This window comes from Cydia pomonella, chromosome 20, assembly GCF_033807575.1.
Source record: "Cydia pomonella isolate Wapato2018A chromosome 20, ilCydPomo1, whole genome shotgun sequence".
NCBI classification, from domain to species: Eukaryota; Metazoa; Arthropoda; class Insecta; order Lepidoptera; family Tortricidae; genus Cydia; species Cydia pomonella.
In genome coordinates this window covers 11,315,872-11,336,570 of record NC_084722.1, presented here as the reverse complement: position 1 = coordinate 11,336,570, position 20,699 = coordinate 11,315,872, and the positions used below count along the sequence as shown (strand labels likewise).

The 20,699-nt window shown below is 35.3% G+C and overlaps 3 protein-coding genes across 5 annotated transcripts in view; 2 read left to right on the top strand and 1 right to left on the bottom strand.

Annotated features, from left to right (window-relative positions):
• The window catches only part of LOC133529241 (calcium release-activated calcium channel protein 1-like), an 89,310-nt gene extending 87,260 nt beyond the window's left edge, over positions 1-2,050 (bottom strand). For both annotated transcript variants that reach the window (XM_061866924.1, XM_061866927.1), the window contains exon 1: positions 1,911-2,050. The gene's annotated coding sequence lies outside the window, so the exon portion shown is untranslated. The remainder of the gene's footprint in view (positions 1-1,910) is intronic.
• The window catches only part of LOC133529245 (methyl-CpG-binding domain protein 4-like), a 55,130-nt gene extending 41,124 nt beyond the window's left edge, over positions 1-14,006 (top strand). Inside the window, exons 1-2 of one of the 2 annotated variants that reach the window (XM_061866933.1) lie at positions 2,178-2,314; positions 11,711-14,006. In XM_061866933.1, coding sequence (XP_061722917.1) covers positions 11,719-12,438 — 720 coding nt within the window. In that variant the 5' untranslated portion in view covers positions 2,178-2,314; positions 11,711-11,718 and the 3' untranslated portion in view covers positions 12,439-14,006. Of the gene's footprint in view, positions 1-2,177; positions 2,315-11,710 lie in introns of those variants that run through there. The other variant, XM_061866932.1, reaches the window with a different exon arrangement.
• A 4,724-nt stretch (positions 14,007-18,730) lies between these two features.
• LOC133529248 (jmjC domain-containing histone demethylation protein 1) overlaps positions 18,731-20,699 on the top strand; it is a 52,857-nt gene continuing 50,888 nt past the window's right edge. The window contains exon 1 of the mRNA XM_061866937.1: positions 18,731-19,523. Within this exon, the coding sequence (XP_061722921.1) occupies positions 19,476-19,523 (48 nt within the window). The 5' untranslated portion in view covers positions 18,731-19,475. The remainder of the gene's footprint in view (positions 19,524-20,699) is intronic.

Sequence of the window (20,699 nt, the reverse complement as noted above, 5' to 3'; positions counted from 1 at the left end):
TGCTGGTAATGTAAGCCTTTATACACGGGTGACATGAAGGACATTAAGCGACACTTCTTTTCAGTGCCAGAAACAGTTATTTAATTACGTTATTTAACGAATAAAGTATGTTTGACGACCGGTTTGGCCTAGTGGGTAGTAACCCTGCCTACGAAGCTGATGGTCCCGGGTTCAAATCCTGGTAAGGGCATTTATTCGTGTGTTTATATTTGTTCCTGAGTCATGGGTGTTTTCTATGTATTTAAGTATTTATAAATATTTATATATTATATACATATATCATTGTCTAAAGTACCCTCAACACAAGCCTTATTGAGCTTACGGTGGGACTTAGTCAATTTGTGTAATAATATTTATTTTTTTATTTTATTTATTTATATTCATATATGGATTATGTATTATTTATGTATGTATGCGTATAGACTTTATTATATATAGAAATAAAAACACGAAACACAGATACAGAGTAGGTAAATTAAATACAACAAATGCGAACTTATCCCTGATTATCCTGGATTAAGTACCTATAGAGACCGTGCGTGTTGGAGGGTCTGTCATATAGTGACCTGGAATCATGGATGCATACACAAGATACCAATCTTTCACGCTCGCTCCGTAGAAGTGCGACAGAGACAGCTGCGTTTCGTTCGCTACGGAGCGTTAACGATTGGCTTCTTGTCTACGCACCCTGAATCGAAAGCGAAAACAACATCTAAGCAGGTGCTGCCCCCTACACTTCAGGCTCGACTATTTCGCATAGTAGGATCTGCCATGAAGACGCTTAATTCTAAAAATGGAATGCCAATGAAAAGGCTTCTGTGCTGTCGTCTGCAGTTCATGAACGCTCCCTATAGGGTCAAGGGCAAGGCATTTAATTTCAGTGCCACCTCGAAATGTGATAGTGACAATAATAGTTCTATAGTAAATAATAAAATAAATAATAAATAAAATAAATAATACTATAGGACATTATTACACAAATCCTTTATAGTGATAATAATAGTGTCATAGTAATTTTAATTTATTTTTATTATAAGATCACTTCGGCGATGTAAGACGATCTCCTAACCTAGGAGGTACTGACCCTGCAGGGCTAAGATGGTCGGCTCTTTATCATTTGTCACCATGCCTATCACGTTCTCACAAGTATGTATGTGCGAAAGTGACGGGGATAGTGACAAGCGATAAAAATGGAACCATGTGCTGCCACTGCTGGCCTACGAAGCAGGAGGTCCTGGGTTAGAATCCTGGTCAGGGCATTTATTTATCACAAATATTTGTTCCTTTTATATCATTGTCTAGTACCCACAACACAAGCCTTATTGTGCTTACCCTAGCGCTGGGTCGATGTATTTATTTATTATCCCTAGCAGCTTTTATATCGAGTGTCACAGTCACAAAGTACAAAATGGCACATAAATCATTCTTTTACTGTATTAAATGGTATTACGGGTTTGTAATGCATTGAGTGTTGCAATTTTACGACCTAATTATAAAACTGCCTTAATTGCATAACAAATCCATTCTTAGATATGTCGTAGGTAAGCTTACGTGTTTGTTTCTTATTTTGCTTAATCAGTGTATATTGTATAAAACTTACTTATTATCTATAGATTTATGCTTGTATCGTGAAACAAATGAATAATGCTTTCAAGTCTTATAATTAAGTATAGTAGTATTACACTGTTTGATATATTTCATCGTTAGTCTGACATAAGAATTGTACATAGATTGCGTTAGTTGTGGTTGGTAATTATGATAACCATATCAGGTATTTTATTAATACTGTTTTATTACAAATGCTTATAAGCATTATTAATAAAACCGTCATAGGATTTTGAGTAGTCCATAAGAAAATTCTAGAGATTCCACACCAAGTTTTATCTTAAGAATAGAATACAAAAACATACCTCTCTCGTTAACTGTTAAACAAGCGTATCCGTCAGTTGATAGCATCCATAATCGATAATGTTTCTATCGAATAGCACTCGAGTCTCGACCTTCCAGACAGCACAAGTTCAATCGATGTCACTTCCGCACAAAATCTCACTTAGTCGCGCGTATATCGCCTTTGAATTACAAACACTTGAAACTATTTCTCACACGGAAACATTCCGAAACCACTCGAGAATCAAAGTTTGCAAACAGTGGTCTCAATTCAAAACTTTTCACGGAAATTCGAATGCGTTATCGATCCGTTTATGTTTTGTTTTTCGATTTTTATGTTCGCTCGATACGCGGAGCGCGCGCGTCGACTGGCCGGTGCAGCTCGCTACTAACTAAGTTTTAACTAAGAAAAAGCCTCGGGATTCCGGTATGTAAGACTTTATATATAATCTAACTATTCTTGGGCAGTTTATCTTTGATAGTTAACAATGGAACGATTGTATTAGGGAATGGTTGCTTTGTTTTCTCTTGAATCTTGAATGGTAGCCAGCTGGTACTTATCTAGATTTTTGCATGTCCATCACAATCCATGTTTCGTTATCAATGTATGCAGATTGCATTGGATTCCAGTAAGATAGACTTCAGATTTTTCATGAGCAAATGGGTACGTAGACATATAGACGTTTCTAAAAATAGAGTTGTGTTAGCTACTTATTTTTGACTAGCTTCTGCCCGCAATTTGGTATGCGTGGAATGGTGATGATAAATGATAAAAACTATCCTATGTCCTTCTCCGAGCGTCAAACTCCATAACAAATTTTATCTTAATCGGTTTAGCATGAAGAAATACTTTCGCATTTATACGAGTAATATTAGTAAGGTAGGATTATTAGTAGAGATTTCCTTGTGAGTCATCATTGTGATAATTGTATTACTTATTTGTATTGTAATTAACTTTTACTTGATACTGTTTGGGGCGACTTGATAGATGTTGGTCCAAGTGGTCCAACATGCGATTCGTTCAAATGGAATTCCACCACACTTTTCGGCCACTTTGCTTTTCGTTCAACACGCTTTTCGTCCAACACGCTTTCCTATCAAATTCTTAATTATACGTAGAAGTGTTTATTTTTTATATATTAAATGACCATGACAATGACGCATGTCTTGTTGAATGTAACTACATGAAAATGGCTTAATGAGTGTTGTTTATCCAGTTGTTTTGGTATTAACATTATAAAATGGATCATAACGAATGTCAAATACTGACTGATATATGTACACATATTCCTGTAGATATTTAACTCGTTTCTCTACCTCCGTCTTCTACTGAAAAATTAACAATCACAGTTCGCTTGGACTGGCTTTATAAAGGTTTATTTTTCAAGAAGGCATATTAAAATGCGCTTATGAACGTCAATTAAAGCTACACTGCTCAAGACGATATAAATCCCTCAATTGGAGGGGGGGGGGGTATCCCAATATAGGGCCAGCAAGAAGCGGGACACATCTTTTCAATACATTAAATCTTATATAAAAGGATGTAATAGTTTTTTGTTTTACAAGGCGTCAAAGCTGTTGCTCGTGCTAATATTGATATCCAATCAACTCGAGCAAGTGAAAGATTTCAAAATTGAACCAAGAACGTAGCGAGTAAATTTTGCTACCGAGTGAAACACAAAAACTGTCACTACATCAACGCAAGAAAAATACAATGTAACTGTAAAACATTATAATCAAATTCAAATACTTAAAGCCTATTAAATATTTATTCAAAATATATATCATAACCATAACCTAACCATAGCCTAATAAGTAAATTATCCCACTTTTGTAGTTAAAAAGCAACTTTCTCGTGTGTTTTTTGAAGAATAAAGAGAGCCTTTACGAGCTGGTGTCGTGAAAATATAACTAAAATTAGTTTAGAAAATGTTCTGAGTTTACCTTACGGATAAATGTATCTACTTGTATCCTGGAATTATCTTTCAGCGTAATTGTAAGATGTTCACTGTAGATAAACATGCGTTTTTCCTTAAACAATTGTCTTACAGTTATTATATTTATTTACAGAGTGCGAAATTACTAAATTCCACGTACATACTAGTTGCGTCTCGTGATTTCCATGACAAAGGTTCTGAGACTTCTGAGACATTCTTGAGTAAAGAAACAGTTGCGTGTTAATTTGTTTTGGGATAAACTAGCAAACACCAAGCTGCCTTTGTTTCAAAACTTTGCACTATTGCTAAATATTTGAAAAGGTAGAATATTATGTCAAATATGCAGTAAAATTAAAATATTTTCTGTTGCAAGTGTACCTACAATACAACAAAGTCGACTAAAGCCTATGAACAAAATTATTAAGAGGGTGCGTAAAGCCAGGAAATTACGAGTAGAAAGGAACAAAAAATATGACGTGCCGCGCGAAACATGCGTTGGAAGATTTGCCGGACGCGCGGGTTTTGACGTTTTACCTCAAAAACTCTGTGAATTCCCTCGGCTACATCACTATAGATATTTTATAATAAAATTATGTTGCTACGACACCATATGAAAATCTGTTGAAGCCAGAACGCCCAGAACGATAGGGGACGGATCAAGGCAGTCTACGAGTATCCATTGGTTGGTTAACTATTAAATGTTTACTTGTGTAACTTAAAGTACATGAAAATGTAAAAAAAAAACATTGTTTACATTTATTTAACTACCTAAAGTAATACACTATAGACACATCACGTGTTATACGCGTGTTTTCTTTTTACTTTAACAAAAGATTTATTTCTCGAGTTCTCGAGGCATTGAGCTTTTTTTCCGCCTCGGCGAAGAACGAATTTCTCGAAAAATCCCGCCTCGAGAATCCTTGAGCAGAAACCCTAGTCAAGTAATGAAGAAGAATTATATAAAAAGATCCAATATAATTGATCTAAAGTTATAGTTTTCCCTTAATTTTCATTGCACACAACTGTATAAGTAATAAATAGGCATTATCATTTTAACTTGTACTTAAAGTACAACTAGTTGTGTTATGATTAAGTCACATAAAAATATAACTGTCACTTTCTTGACAAAATGGATGGGGTTTGACATTGACCATCAGTTTTGTTACTACATTGCTGATGTCGGCCGTTTATGGTACACAATTAAGTGAAAATGCCCTTCAAATACTATTAATGAATGAGAATGTTTGAATCTTTATTATGCATGCAATCACTACAATTTTCTTACTCTAGCGAGTTTAGGTTGCATTCCTATACATACAGTACCGGCCAATAATATATCACCTCCATGTTTTTACGGTGGAACATTTACTTATATTTGTAAGTGATTTCCACCTCACTACATTAGGTAGGTACGAGTATATACAGAGTTGGGCAGATTAAGTGTCCTAGATTTGTACTGCCATTTTACCTAAATATAGCAGAACTTTTTTTAACTACATTATTTTTTATTCCTAGACGTCAGCTTGATATTTAATGTTATTATATTGTTTTCTACATGGATACGAAGCGCCAGCTAGTTGTAAATTTATACAAGTAAAAATTCCGACCGTACGAGATATTTAAGAAGCTAAAACATTTACATATTAATGTAAGGTTCATATCTCGGACCTTTAAGCTATTAAAAAAAACAGGATTTTCAAGAATCAGGCCCAAATCTGGTTAATATTAATAACCATCTGTTCGTGTCAAAAATATAAATAAAAGCGTTCGTGAGCGTCGGCGAAATCCAGCCCGAAGTGCAAGTAAACTCGCTGAAGATGTGAAAATATCCCGACGATCAATGAGTCGTATATTACGACACGATCATGGATTGAAGGCCTACAAAAAACAAAAAGTTCATGGATTAACAGAAGCCCAGAAAAAAACTAGAGTGAAAAAATGCAGGGACTTGCTAAAAAATGCTTGGCATGAGGGCGATGAAGTTATTTTATCCGACGAAAAGATATTTCATTTGCAAGATAGCCACAATCAACAAAATGATCGTGTTTACGGTGCTTCTTTGAGGGATATTCCAGTAGGTAAATTAGCCGAACAGCAGTTTCAAAGTGCGTCGGCTGTCATGGTATTGGGTGCCATATCACTTAGGGGCAAACCACAACTGCTGTTTATTGATCGGGGAGTAAAAATTAAGCAAGACTATTCAGAACGTGTTGCAGGATCATTATTCTAGAAAATATCCGAAAGTTATTTGGGGATGACTATTATTCTTTCAACAAGACAGTGCCCCGTCTCACAAAGCTAAACGTACACAAGACTGGTGTCGAACTGACAGATTCTATACCTTGGCAAGAATGGCCTGCATCTTAACCAGACTGGAATCCGTTGGACGTTTCCATACGGGGATACGTGCTCAGCAGTATTGGGAGCACACAGGGAATGAATTCAAATTCATTTAAGCATCGATTGGTCAAAATATACAAAATATGGGACGATATACCAGATTAGGTAGTGCGTGCCGCGTGCAACTCATTCTATGGTTGAATGCGTATAGTTATTTAGTTATACAGGTTAAAGGAGAGCGATTTGAGCTAATGAATTAATTTTGTAAATATAGAGTATGCTTAAAATAAAAACAAAACTTCAAGTCTTGAAGTTTTGTTTTTATTTATAGAAGTAAAAATTCCGACCGTACGAGATATTTAAGAAGCTAAAACATTTACATATTAATGTAAGGTTTATATCTCGGACCTTTAAGCTATTAAAAAAACAGCATTTATTTACAGGACTTAGGATAAACACAAAACTTCAAATTTTGAAGTTTTGTTTTAATTTTATGGCTATTTTAAACTAGGACACTTAATCTGCCCAATCCTGTATGTAGTCTTTTGTGCGTGCAGTGGGAAAAATTGGTTTCATGCAATGGTGTTTTTCATGGAGGTTTTTTATAATTTTAATACAGTTTTTTAGTAATATGCAGTCTCCTATTGTAATTCGCGGTATTTTATTGAAGTATCCATCATATATTTTATATAAAATAACTATTAAAATATGCAATCTACAACTTACCTATATTGTTTACTCTATACATGCATTAAAAAAGCGGCCAAGTGCGAGTCGGACTCGCCCATGAAGGGTTCCGTACCATTTATGACGTATTAAAAAAACTACTTACTAGATCTCGTTCAAACCAATTTTCGGTGGAAGTTTGCAAGGTAATGTATATCATATATTTTTTTTAGATTTTTCATTTTGTTATTTTAGAAGTTACAGGGGGGGGACACACATTTTTTCACTTTGGAAGTGTCATTCGCGCAAACTATTCTGTTTAGAAAAAAATGATATTAGGAACCTAAATATCATTTTTGAAGACCTATCCATAGATACCACCCCACACGTATGGGTTTGATGAAAAAAAATTTTTTTTAAATTTGATGACATATTTAAAAAAAACTACTCACTAGATCTCGTTCAAACCAATTTTCGGTGGAAGTTTGCATGGCAATGTATATCATATATTTTTATTTTATTTTTCATTCTGTCATTTTAGAAGTTACGGGGGGGGGGGGGGGGACACATTTTACCACTTTGGAAGTGTCTCTCGCGCAAACTATTCAGTTTAGAAAAAAATGATATTAGAAACCTCAATATCATTTTCAAAGACCTATCCATAGATACCCCACACGTATGGGTTTGCTGAAAAAATATTTTTGAGTTTCAGTTCTAAGTATGGGGAACCCCCAAAATTTATCGTTTTTTTTTCTATTTTTGTGTAAACATCTTAATGCGGTTCATAGAATACATCTACATACCAAGTTTGAACAGTGTAGCTCTTATAGTTTCGGAAAAAAGTGGCTGTAACATAATCGGACAGACAGACGGACATGACGAATCTATAAGGGTTCCGTTTTTTGCCATTTGGCTACGGAACCCTAACAAAGATGATATATTATTGGCCGGTATTGAACCTATATTTATTACCACTACAGTCTACTATTTAATACCAAACTTATCCATAATTTCAACATACTGATTACAAATCATTTAGAAATGACAATATCACATTTGTATGTTATTGCAAACATAGACACATTTATTTGCATAACGTTAAATTATCGAGATCGTGATTGACTTGTTTCCATAATTAAACAAGTTTTGGTTTGTTCGGAAATTAAGTTTGTTGATTTCATTTTATCGTTGTGTATTTATTTACTTATCATCTATATTTGGATACTTAATTGATGGAAAAAAAAATTTTTTACAAAAAAGTTTTGGGTTTATGAAAAAAAAAATGTTGACTGTATATACTTAATGCATCAGAGAACTGGATTCGTCAAAACAAATCATACTCATATGAGCCCAATATCTAGGGGTCCACTAGTACCCACTGAAAATTTCCATTAGCCATCACCTGGCTCCATCATCAGATCAGCTCGATTCGAGAGTACTAAATTACTGTATTGCCGTGTGTATTATATTATAAGTATATATATATATATATATGGCGTTATTCATAAACGCGATACTGGCCTGAATTAGCTATGAATCGTTTGTCTTTATCTGTCATTTTGTGTATTTGTAAGATAGGGATAAAACATAATTTAACTAAAACAGGACGTTAAATTTTTATGAATAAGGGGGTTAGTATAGATACTTGGATTTAAATAATACGGCTAAGTATACAGCATGTAACAAAAAGATAGATCGTGTCATTCACGACGACGCGCGCCTTGACTCGTAATGTCATGTTATTAAAGGTTAGATTTGACAAATCTGCGCGTCAACGTCATCGTGGATGACAAAAACTATAGTGGGGATCCGTTTAAGGGTATATTTCGGTATCGTGTTCTGAATAAGAAAAAGTTAAAAAAAAATGTCGCAAAAATGTTTGGCCTTTGTATGGAGGGTTGACCGATTTGGACGACCTGGCATAGAAAAAAATCGCATAAAAAAAAACTCTACTATTTCCTAATTACTTAGAACACTATACCGAATATGTCCATAAACGGATCCCCACTATTTTTGATACCACTTGTATGAAGGTATAGCAAATTTTATTACATTGTTTTTGTAAGACGTTAATATAGGTATAATTGTGTTAATAAAAAGCAAGTAAAAAATCGGTGCAAGCAATTTTAACATAGCTTATAGTGCAAAAAACTAGTACAAAAAGAAACTAATGGCATTTAATTAGTCTATTTCTGTTACAAAAATCCTATATATAAAAAGGTGCGGTACCAAAGTTCACTGAACTTTGGACCTTTGGTCAGACAGTGTATAATGTAACCTGGACTTGGCATTCATTCGTGGTAATTTAAGGCTGAAATTATCATAAAGTTCACATAACTCGATCAACATACCAAAATGTAGTATACCAACCGACTTTAACATTTTATAGAATTAACTAGCGACCGGCCCGGCCTCGCATGGGCTACACAAAACCTTAACAATTTATATACTTGTCTTAAACTTTCCTCAAGTATCACTCTATTGATAGGTGAAACCTGCATGAAAATCCGTTCAGTAGTTTTTGAGTTTATCGCGAACATATACAGCGTGTATTTTTGATACGAACACATAATCAAAGGGCTGTTAGTTTATGCTGTAATTAACACAATTAACACACTTTCATAAGTTTTATAAAAAATGGACGACTTTTATTTTTTCATACAAAATAATTCAGCAAGCAATGTATCACTACTTTGTATTAACTGAAAACTCATTAATGACGCGACGTCACAACACAACTGTCACAAGTGATCATGATGTACGAAATACATTGCCGCTCGAAAAAAAATCAAAATTAATTATGCTCTGGTAGTGAAAACTAAACTAAACAAATCTTTCAGAATTGTTTTATAGCACTAAAATCACCTTCTAGTTTAAGTTTGTGGTTATATCAAAAATACACACGGTATACAGACAGACGCGAGGGGGACTTTGTTTTATAATAATTTAATACGTAGTTTATAATGTAATACGTAGTACCAAAACCAAAATAAAGCAGTAACTGAAGAACGTTGATAATTTCTTGAAGGTAAGTAGGGTCATTGTGCGTTTCCGTCCAGTTCTAGATTTATTTACAAATGGCGGAATGGTAGATTTCGTTCACTTGACGGTAATGATGTTTCGCTATTTGTGTATTTTTATGTAGATTGATCTATTGTTTAGACATTAAGGATTGTAATAAGTCCAAACTTGTGCAGCAAGGTAGGTAGGTTTATATGCAACTTCGTCAAGTGGACGAAAATTAATTAACTTACTGATTGTAGAAAACTCCTATTCCATTTGCTTTAGACCTATCCAACGACATCGGTGGTGGAGTGCCACCAAAGGGTTAAAGCAAAAAACACTACGTTTATTTTCATATTTTAATAATCACATTATCGGGCTTTTATTATTATCAAAATATACGCATTAGCAATTTTCACTTTGTCCGGATGATTGATTTATATATTCCTGCCGAATTGCAGCTTTCCAGCACTGCTGAGCGTCACGAAGCAAAGCCTTGGACGGACTGACAGAGAGACGGGACATGGCGAAACTTTAAGAATTAAATCCTTAGAAGTTATTTTTTTACACACAAAAGGTTTAAAATTTTCGTTACAACATTTCGAAACTTTTTTATTGTAAAAAGCCCTGCTTGCCGCGCTGTTTCTCAATCCCATACAAAATGAGACTTAACGCAAACGCGTAAGTCACGTTTCGCTATCGAATAAATTTACACTACTCGTAGGGGCTCAGAACTCTACAAATTCTTCTACTACCTAGTAAATAAGCGTGAAATTTCTATACGAACCGCTTGAAATAAGTTGTATAATTCGTGTCATTAACGATGACGCGCAGATTTGTCAAATCTAACCTTTAATAACATGATAATACAAGTCAAGGCGCGCGTCTTTGTGAATGACTCGATCTATAGACCTATAAAATACGCTCATTGCCATTGTAAAGTTTTTGTGCCCATTCTGTAGTTGATGGTACAAGAGCCTCGGGCAAAACCCACGCATGTCAATGGTATTTGGCGTGATTTGATAGTTTTTGTACCTTTGCACCTTCGAACTTTGCGCAGCTCCATCCGGGTGTTGGATTCGAATTCAAAGAATTGGCTTTTATCGAATTGTGTCTTTGGCATTAAATCATCGTTAAATTTTAGTTAGGTACGGTCACGTCTGAAAATATTGGCACGACAAAAGTGCTAAAAATATGTATACACAACGTTATTGATTGCCCATATATTAAGGTTTTTGGCACCTTTTTCGTACCGATATTTTCAGACGTGACTGTACTAGTAGGAGGTGAAATCCGAAAAATATTTTGGGAGCCTTAGGAGATACATTTTCCGGTTTGGATTGCTAAACCACTCGAAGTAGAAGTTTTGGTGGATCAGACGCTAGTGAAAAGAAAACAATTCACCCCTTTTTTTGGGCAATCGTGTAATAAATTTGGAAATGTTTCCCTATTTCTAACCTTTCATTTCGGCTGTACCACACTGATCCGAATTTACAATATATACATTTTCCCCACTAATTCGCCATACATAATCAACATACGTAACTAGCACTGGGAGAGCACAAATTTTCCGTCGGATACGTAGGTTGGTATAATTACCGCTTTCGAACTACAAGCAAAGAACTGAAAAAAAAAACTCGGATTACAAATCTAATTTGATTGGCCTACACACAATTCAAAAGGGTTTTAAAAAACCGTACCCAAATCGGCTCATCCTTTTGTGATGGGAGTTAAAAGTATGTACCTACGCCACAGACAGACACAAAGTTATAATATAACTCTCCTTTATGCGACGGGGGTTATTTGTTGTAAAATTTCACCTTTCTTATTTTTCATTTGATTCAATTACATTATAGATATACATTTATCTATTCCAGGTACCAAAATGACAACGCCCGAGCTTTGCGTCAGCAGGTTCTTCCAAGAACACTCAACATTACCAGCGAAAAGTCCCAATAGAACACTATCTATAAATCTAGATTCTTCTCAAGAATCCCAAGATTCCAGCCAGTGCTCGCTCGACGACGCGGACCTACTCAGTCTCTCCCAGCTTACTATACAAGAACAGGAACCAATCAAAATAGGTCCTTTCTATAACATAACACCAAGGGAAATGCCACTATCTCCGCATTACGTCTTAGAAGAAGAGTTTTCTACAAACCCCTGGGCGATGTTAATAGCAACCATCTTCCTAACGAAGACATCAGGCAAAACCGCTAGGCCCCACATGCAAAAATTCTTCGAAGAATTTCCCACCCCGTATCACGTTTTAAACGACTCTCCTACGTCATTAGAACGTTTTTTTGATACGTTAGGACTAAGGAAACGAGGTCATATGATTTGGAAGTTGACTTATCAGTTCGTTTCATCGAAATGGCGGCGGGCTAGCGATCTCCACGGCGTAGGGAAGTACGGGGAAGATGCGTATAGGATATTTTGTTTGGGGCACACAGATTTGGACCCTGGGGATAGGTATTTGAAGCTTTATTTGGATTGGCTGCGCAGAACGGAATTTTTGAAGGATAACGGAGTTGCCGACTGTGAGTGCGTTATCGAGGACCCGGCGTTGAAATATTATAGCATTACCTTAAGGAATGTTGTCTAAAATTAAAACTGTAAATTATGAGAAAATGTTCCTGTAACCTATACCTACTTGTAATTTGCTTCAATAAGCCACTTACTAGTCTTGATTATATAACAACCATAAACTTGGAGAGGTTGTGTTGATTTATAACAGAGTTTTTATTCTTCATTTTGTGTAAGTAGTTGTTGTAGACTGCTAAAAAAAGGTACCGAAAATATTTTTTACAGCCGTTATAGGAGTTAGTTTGTCAGACAAACTTACGATTAGGTATAATGATACAGATTTTATATAATTTTTTACCACACCTTTTACTTTTAGTTTTACTTATTTAAAATAAATGTTGACAACTTTATATGCCTAGTATATAGATAAGTTGTTATACCTGATAGGAATTAGGAACCTTGATTGGTCGGTTTCAAAGGTAATTTGAAATAGAGGTGTATTGTCAAAGAAAACTTTGTAGCCACAGTAAATTTACCGCCATCTTTCGACACATGATTAAAACTTTTAAGAGTGCCATTTGACTTTGATCCTTATTCTTTCGCTGATATGTGTTAATTAGTTAAATATCAAAAGGGGCGACTGCATCTCCATATAAACCTAGTCCCCATTTTCCTTCCTAGATATTGACATAATGCAAAATATAATATTACACAATTTATTGTAATATTAATCACGGCTATGCCCATTCGTTTCACTGTTTCCAATTTTTTGACTATTAAAAGAGGAGCGTAAAGCAAATTCCATTGAAAATGTTGAAACCTTTTAAATCCATAGAGGATCAACTAGATGGGCTATACGCGTGCGCCCGTGAGGGATAAAACATACGCAATGCGTCAAATTAAAAACACGTTTTAACATTCCTGACAACATACCAAAAACAACCTACGTAATTTGGCGGGTTATTTGTTGCCCACCATAAGCCATACTAAAATTAAACGGTGGGGAATAAAAAAACGTGACATGGACAAACAATCAGCGCTATCTCTGCTACTCCGACTGAACGTTCCATAAGAGCATCTCGTTCGGTCATCTGCCGGCTCTACCGTTTCATCTCTATACTTATTGTACCTCTATGTTTAAATTTCATGATAATAAAAAAAGACGACAAAAATATTGCGAGTTTGTTCATATTGATATTTTTAGAAGTGACTGTACACACTAAGCACCTATCGAATTTGTCATAGGAAATAGTTATTTCCACCACACCAACTGGTAAAGGCCCTCTTGATTGTTAAAAAACGGGTCAAGTGCGAGTTCGTTTACCTAGCGCACCGAGGGTTCCGTACAAACTTTCAATTTTCTCATGAAAGACTTGAGCAGAAGTATACTATAAGTATAATCGTGTACAGCGCCATCTATGGGCGAGTTGCTTAACTAATTTGTGCGATCTGTATGTATGCTGGTTTTTCAGGGATAATTCTTTATCATGTGAACCGATTTCAATCATTTTTATTTTATTTGAAAGCTGGTACCTTAAGTGTAATCTCGTAGGAATTTTAACTATAATAAACACCCGCAAACGGGATTAAATTGCAAATTAAATTACAAAATGTTTTTTGTTAATTAAAAAAAAAGTTATCAAGATAGAGGTCTGATTTTATTTTTCCTGTAATCTTATTACAATGTTATTAAATAATAATTAGTGTTTCATAATTTTTCATTCGTAAACTTCGAAGATAAGGGGGGGGGGGGGGGTTAGCGTTATTCATTACTATTCCAAATTTCAAAGTACTTCTCGAGATATTTAGCAATGTGACAGACTGACGGACGGACGGACAGAGTCGCACCATAAGGGTTCCTTTTGTACCTTTTTGGTACGGAACCCTAAACACTAACATGAGAAAGTTGCATTTTATCCTCATGTGGGGCAAAGTAATCAGATGCAAATTTTGAGTTATTTCCTTGTGTTAGCTGGTAGAATTGACTTTTAAATGATGTTTTTGAATGATAATTTTGTTATTACGTTCTTTGGATTTGATTTGGTAATTTGTTTTGGTTTTCATAGTTTGGTGTTTTCCTCGCGTTTTGAATAAAATTGTGTCTCCCTCGGCGGAAAAGTTTGTGTAACCCTCGTGCCTTGAAACCCTCGCAACGCTCAGGATTCTACTTTTCGAACCACGAGCGTAAAGGGTTTTGATATCCCATCAAAAACATAAATGTGAGATCCAAGTAAAATATTAAGAATATATGTGTCGTTAGTTTTTTTTTCTTTTTATACAAGTAGTTATCTTATTATTGAAAAACGCTTTAAAAAAAATCAGAAACTATGAATGTACTTATGAAAGCAAAAGAATGTAGAGTCAGACCAAGTACTTCAATTTACATCTCAAAAATTTTGTTCTAATTAACCTTAATTAAATTAATGCGTAAAGCAATTGATTTAATTCGAATTGCGGTTCATTCGAATTAACAATTACGGCCAACACTTATGCACTGCCCTTTGCCCTCTGTTTCGTCTTGGCGGGGGCACGGCCGTGCCCCCAGATAAATTATACCAGTCATATCCATATAATTAATATCGAGATCGTTACTTCAAATCCGCTTTCTAATAATGTGTAAATTTAAACCGTGATTCAAATTCTGAATTGCCTAAAAAAATACAGCTCGTGTATAGCTTTTTGAATCAAACGAAATAACGGTAATTTTTCTATGAAATTCCATTTCGGTGGAAAACGGTTTCCACCTACTCAATCTTAACAAATCACTTTGATTTCGATGTCGATCGCTTAAGCATATATTCTAAATTTAAAAGCTTCGCTTTTTTGAAAAAAAAAATTTTGCAAATTATGAAAAAAGGAAAACCTATAAACCTAGTTTTTCACTGTGTCAATAACATAAGACAATAATTCAGGAATTATATTGTATATGGGTATATCTTACCCAAAGAGTAAAGTAAGTATTCTTACCTTACCCTATGCGTACAAGCGGGAGTTTGGCAAAGAGTCAGAATGTTTCTTATTTAAGATACCTGTATACCTGTATTACTGAAGTATATTATGACTAGAGGTACGAATACGAATCTACTTAGGTATCTGTTGTACAGAGGAAAGATTCTTACTCCTAGTACGGTGCTAACTTTCCCTGGCCTACTCAAGTTTTTTTTAACATTATAAATAAATTATCATTGATTTCAATAAATTATTAAATATTTATAATATGTTTCATTTTATAGTATTTTTCACATCTTGGGTACGGTGATATCTCAATACATATTTTGCATTTGAATGTTATAAATTGTATGGAGATGACAGCTGTCACCGAACCCAAGGTATGTGAATATATGTGAAAAATACTACGGAAAATATAAAAATGTTTAGGTACCAACTGTTGCATTTTTGGTTAATTGTGATTTTATTTTTTTATTTATAAATACGTTTCCATGATATTACAGCTTAAACCAATAATTATCTGGTTTGGGATGAGCCCTAGAGATTCAATTCTTAATTTAAGAATGCGTGTGCTGACAATAGGTATACAAATTATCTACATGTGACGTCATGTCGGTCATAATCGTCAGTTTACTATTGCCATCTTTATTACATTTTCCATTAAAATCAGTGCTTTACCCATCAGAAAAATAATCATTACTAATTAAGTGGGTCTTCAGATGGCGCTACAATAGTCTAAAAATGTTGATCAATTTCTTAGCTCAATTAGTAGCTCACGGCAATAAAATCCTTTTAATTTTTTTTATACAATACTTGATTATGTTCTGCGAAATAATCCAATGGTCATAAATCATAATAAAAAAAAACTAAAGGAGTATATGCAGTATACTTACTGGCCTTACTGCATACTTTCTTTCCAGGTTCCAGTTGATGCCATTATAATCTGCGGGGTTTTCGCCTTATTATTATGTATAGCTTTCATTAGCCTACCCCATTCATGATCTTAATTCAAGATCAAAATGTATATAGGTATGTTTCATGAATAAACTCATGTCTATGGACTCAGAATATTATTGTACCCCGTTTTAAGTATTAAAAAAAATCGGCCAAGTGCATGATGACGTGCCATGCTCAGTGTAGGGTTTCGTAGTTACTATTCTGTCAGAACTGACCAAATGGGGGCTATTACGAGTATTTAGTATAATGTACATTACAAGCATAAGGGACTAATGGAGTACCTTCGCAGTGTCTTTTTACTAAGAAGAGAAGATTTTTTGCAATAACTCAGAATCGGCTGGACCGATCATGTTTGCTGGAGTTGTAGTTTTAATTGAAAGTATTTATTAAGCTTTTGTTTCACGATTTTTTCATATTACGTTTTGAAAGACCTATCCAACGACACCCATACACGGGTCAAAGAAAAAAAAAGTATCATTTAGTATGAGAGGTACCCGAAAAACATTTTTTTTTGTAGTTTTTATTTTACTGTTCTGTCGCCATGTATGATTAATGTATTCATGTCAAATTACAGCTTTCTAGCACTAACGATCACTGAGCAAAGTTGCGGACGGACGGACAGACGGACATGGCGAAACTTACGTGCATGGGTTTCTAGGTGACTACGAAACCCTAAAAAGGGTAAACAATCATGACGTGTCTTTCTATTGATATACACAATACACTTTAGAAAAATAAGTTACAACAGATATGCAACAATTATCAAAGCAATAGGGTTGTTTCCATCTACAAATCTTAGGGCAGAATTGTATCCCAATAAATTCTTTTGCATTATAAGAACATGTTATACTACTTTTAGGGGACCATTAATGACCATATTTTTGTACATATTGACTTTAAAATATCTTTTGGTACACGTCACGTGACCAAACTCGAAACGTCATTGAAGATTCTGATGACGTCACAACTCTCGGATTGACACTGTTGACAGTTAGGCGATAAACAATAAATGACAGATGTCATTTGACAGTTCGTATCTTCTACGGGTGTATGTAGTTATGTGTCAAATCGTAAATTGTGACGTCACACAATTTTCAAAGAGCGTTTTGGGCGCGAAAGCATAATATATTTTGTTAATTAAACATATTTAAAGCCGTTTTTAGTATAAAAGTTGAAGTCGCGCACACTGTCTATTTCTATCGGAGCAAATGAGATAGCACTGTCGCATGTTACTGGGCCTGGGCAAGGGAATAATAAGAAAAATATTTAAATAAAAAAAAGTGGATTATTAGTGTAATATTTTACTCAACCACGGTTTAGATATAAATGTTTTGAAATTGTGATTTTAATTGCAGACCCATAAGTCAAAACAATAAAGACATAGAACCGTTTAATTGTGATTTTAAGACCAATCTTTGCAATTATTTTCTATCGAGCCGATTTCGTTCAATCATGTATCGAGTACAACCACGGTCTTTGAAATATAATTAATATGAACATATATTTTTCTTACTTGACTAAAACAAAGTCTTTTTTAAAAATCTGTTTAAGTAACATCAATTTCAAGGACATTGGGTGTTGACAGCCTCTTAATATAGAACGTAATGCAAGCGTTTTAAAAAATTGGAAACAACCCTATTATGTAGGTAGCATAAATGTATGTTCATTTACATTGTTTTGGTTTCATAAGTTAATAGTTTTTTTAAAAGCGTTTTGCAATAAAGGCACGTCAAGATTGTTTACCCTTTTATCTAATGCCAAAAAACGAGGTATAGAGCGGAATGAATGACATATTTCCTTGGTCATACAATATTACAATTCTATAGTTTGGCAAGCCATTTCCGTCAGTAGAAAAAAACGGCAAATATAAAAAATGTAGGCGCGAAGGGTTTTCGTCCCATAGAAAAAATTAAATTTCGCGCCTTTTTCTACTGACAAAGTTAATTGTTTGACGGACTATGTCTGAAATAAACTGAAATAAATGTCATATACAAAGAAATAGTGACCAAGGCCTCCAGTGCCCCAGGCTGGAAACGAACCAGCGTCCTCTGCTATCGCGGCAGGTGCCTGAGCCATTCGGCCACCGGAGTCACGTCAGCATTGGTCGAATTTTTCCAAGTATATGCATTTATTACTGAAGGCTTACGGCGCCCCCTAGCCATCTCTAAGGTAGAGTATGGTTCATACCTTCTAACTGGATTAACTCAGGTGATACCGAGCTAGCGAGAAAGATGGCGCTGCCAATCAATACTATACTATACTTCTAGTATTAGAACAAATTAAATTATTTTTAGATAATATTTTAATTTGTTTTTATTTCAAGTAGCAACACTACTATATAAATTATAAACTGAAATAAATGTCATATATATACCAAGAAAAAGTGACCAAGGCCTCCAGTGCCCCAGGCTGGAATCGAACCAGCGTCCTCTGCTATCGCGGCAGGTGCCAGAGCCACTCGGCCACCGGGGTCACGGCAGCAACCCAGGTGCATGAATATTTCCAGAAATTCAGAGCCTGAATCTCTATGGTCTCATAATAAATGTAAATTTAGTATTATCTATGGTACCTGTCTTTTTGTTTCGAAAAATCTCTATGATAACGGAATATATGAAAAAGTCAGCTCGTGTGTGATGTGCCTATGTTAAATTGTTAATAAGCCGTTAGATTTTACAGACTTTTATAAAAAAAGAGATTCATTAAAAAATGGGGCACAATTTCATTAATCCATTATAAACGGGGAAATTTTGTCGAATTTGAATTCTGACCCTTCATTATATGGTGCCTAATATTATAATTAATTTAATTTACTACGTTTACATTATGTCACAAGTGAAGAATAAGATTTTATGGCGTTTACCGGTATTTGATTCTTTTTTTTTCAACTATAATATTCATATCACGAGGTAAAATAACGAGATTCATCTCCGCTCAGCAATTTTGTTAAATCGTAAATAAGATCGACAAATGTCATTGTCTTCGCGATGTTTCAAATGTTCCCGCCGTATTCTTATCCATAAATAAACCAATAGAACGCCACGTATAGTACCAACCTATAGAAAAATGCCGGAGTGATTACTCGCCGCGATGTTGGCAGTAGTGTCGACTGTGGCAAATGGTGGATTGCGTTGCTTTTTCTCGTGCTCTGTGTAAAATATTTACGTAAAATAGTGTTAAATTCGCGGTGCAGTGTTTCTGACTAATAGAAACATGTCGGAAACACTGCCGAACAGCAAAAAACAAGTTCCGAGGCAATTGGTGAGTGTTTATTGTTAAATTTTTACGTATTTAGTCCCGGGTGACGCCATGGTGGCTTTATCTGGGATCACGTAAACACGAAATGGTGCATCGCTGCATCGTGTATCGATTAATGAAAGTTACAGGAATGTGTTAGAAATAGTGTCTGGGAATATCCTATTAATGATAATGATAGGCATCATGGGTCATCGGACTTAGTTTTTTTGCGATCACGCCGCGACCGAGTTTAAAACGCGGCGGCCGTATGCATTCGCGCATGCGAGAAGGCGTCAAAATCTATAATAGTTCCGTAGGCCGCAGCATTGCGAAGTAGCGGCATTTATGTAGACAAGGTGCGTGCACCGGCTTCGACGTCGTCTGAGCATCTGGTAGGGCTTGACGAAGGCGTTTCCTGCGGGTTGGCGGAGAGGGCAGCCGGCCAGGGGCGTGCGCTCTGTAGCTGCGAGCGAGCCGAACTCCGACCACACTGCACGATTACTCGTCGCTCGGCGACTCGGCTGCGAGATCGCTCCATTCGCAATATTTTATTGCTACTGTTTGATAAACAATATACTCGTAAAACGTATGCCTACGATTTCAAACAAATAATTTTGTAATGATCAGCGTTTTCATTTATAATTAGAATTTTAGACCTGTTCGACTCAGTCTTGTGTCACTACACTCACACTGGGTTCTTTGTTACGTCCGCGAAGGTAAACAGCCCTCACATCAAAGTTTTATTGTTATGCTATGCTAGTATAATTACGTGCCTACTTAGGCACAGTTCTCTCTTGGTCGTAAGATTTCATTGGCCTTGGGGTGCGTTAAAAAATGTAACCCACTTATCTACTGTTACTTGATACTTTTAATAAGTAACACTTGCTGTGGTCAGCTCAGTAGCTGTAAATAGGAAACAGACGCAAAAACACGACATCTTCATTCGCTTAAAAGTGAAAGTCTGCCTGGTCAGAAAGTAATAGTTATTGTAGTGTTGTCTAGGTAGCTGTAACTTTTACAGAGCCTATTTCAGTTACAGTGGACTCTAATTGCCATTTTCTGTTAGAAGCAATCAATTTTATACTCCACTCATAGATTAGATAACACAAAATTCATGTTTGAGCCAGATTGTAAGTCAATTTAAGTAACAGTAACAGTTCTAAAGTATCAGTATCTCTCATGAAATAGACACATGTTAGG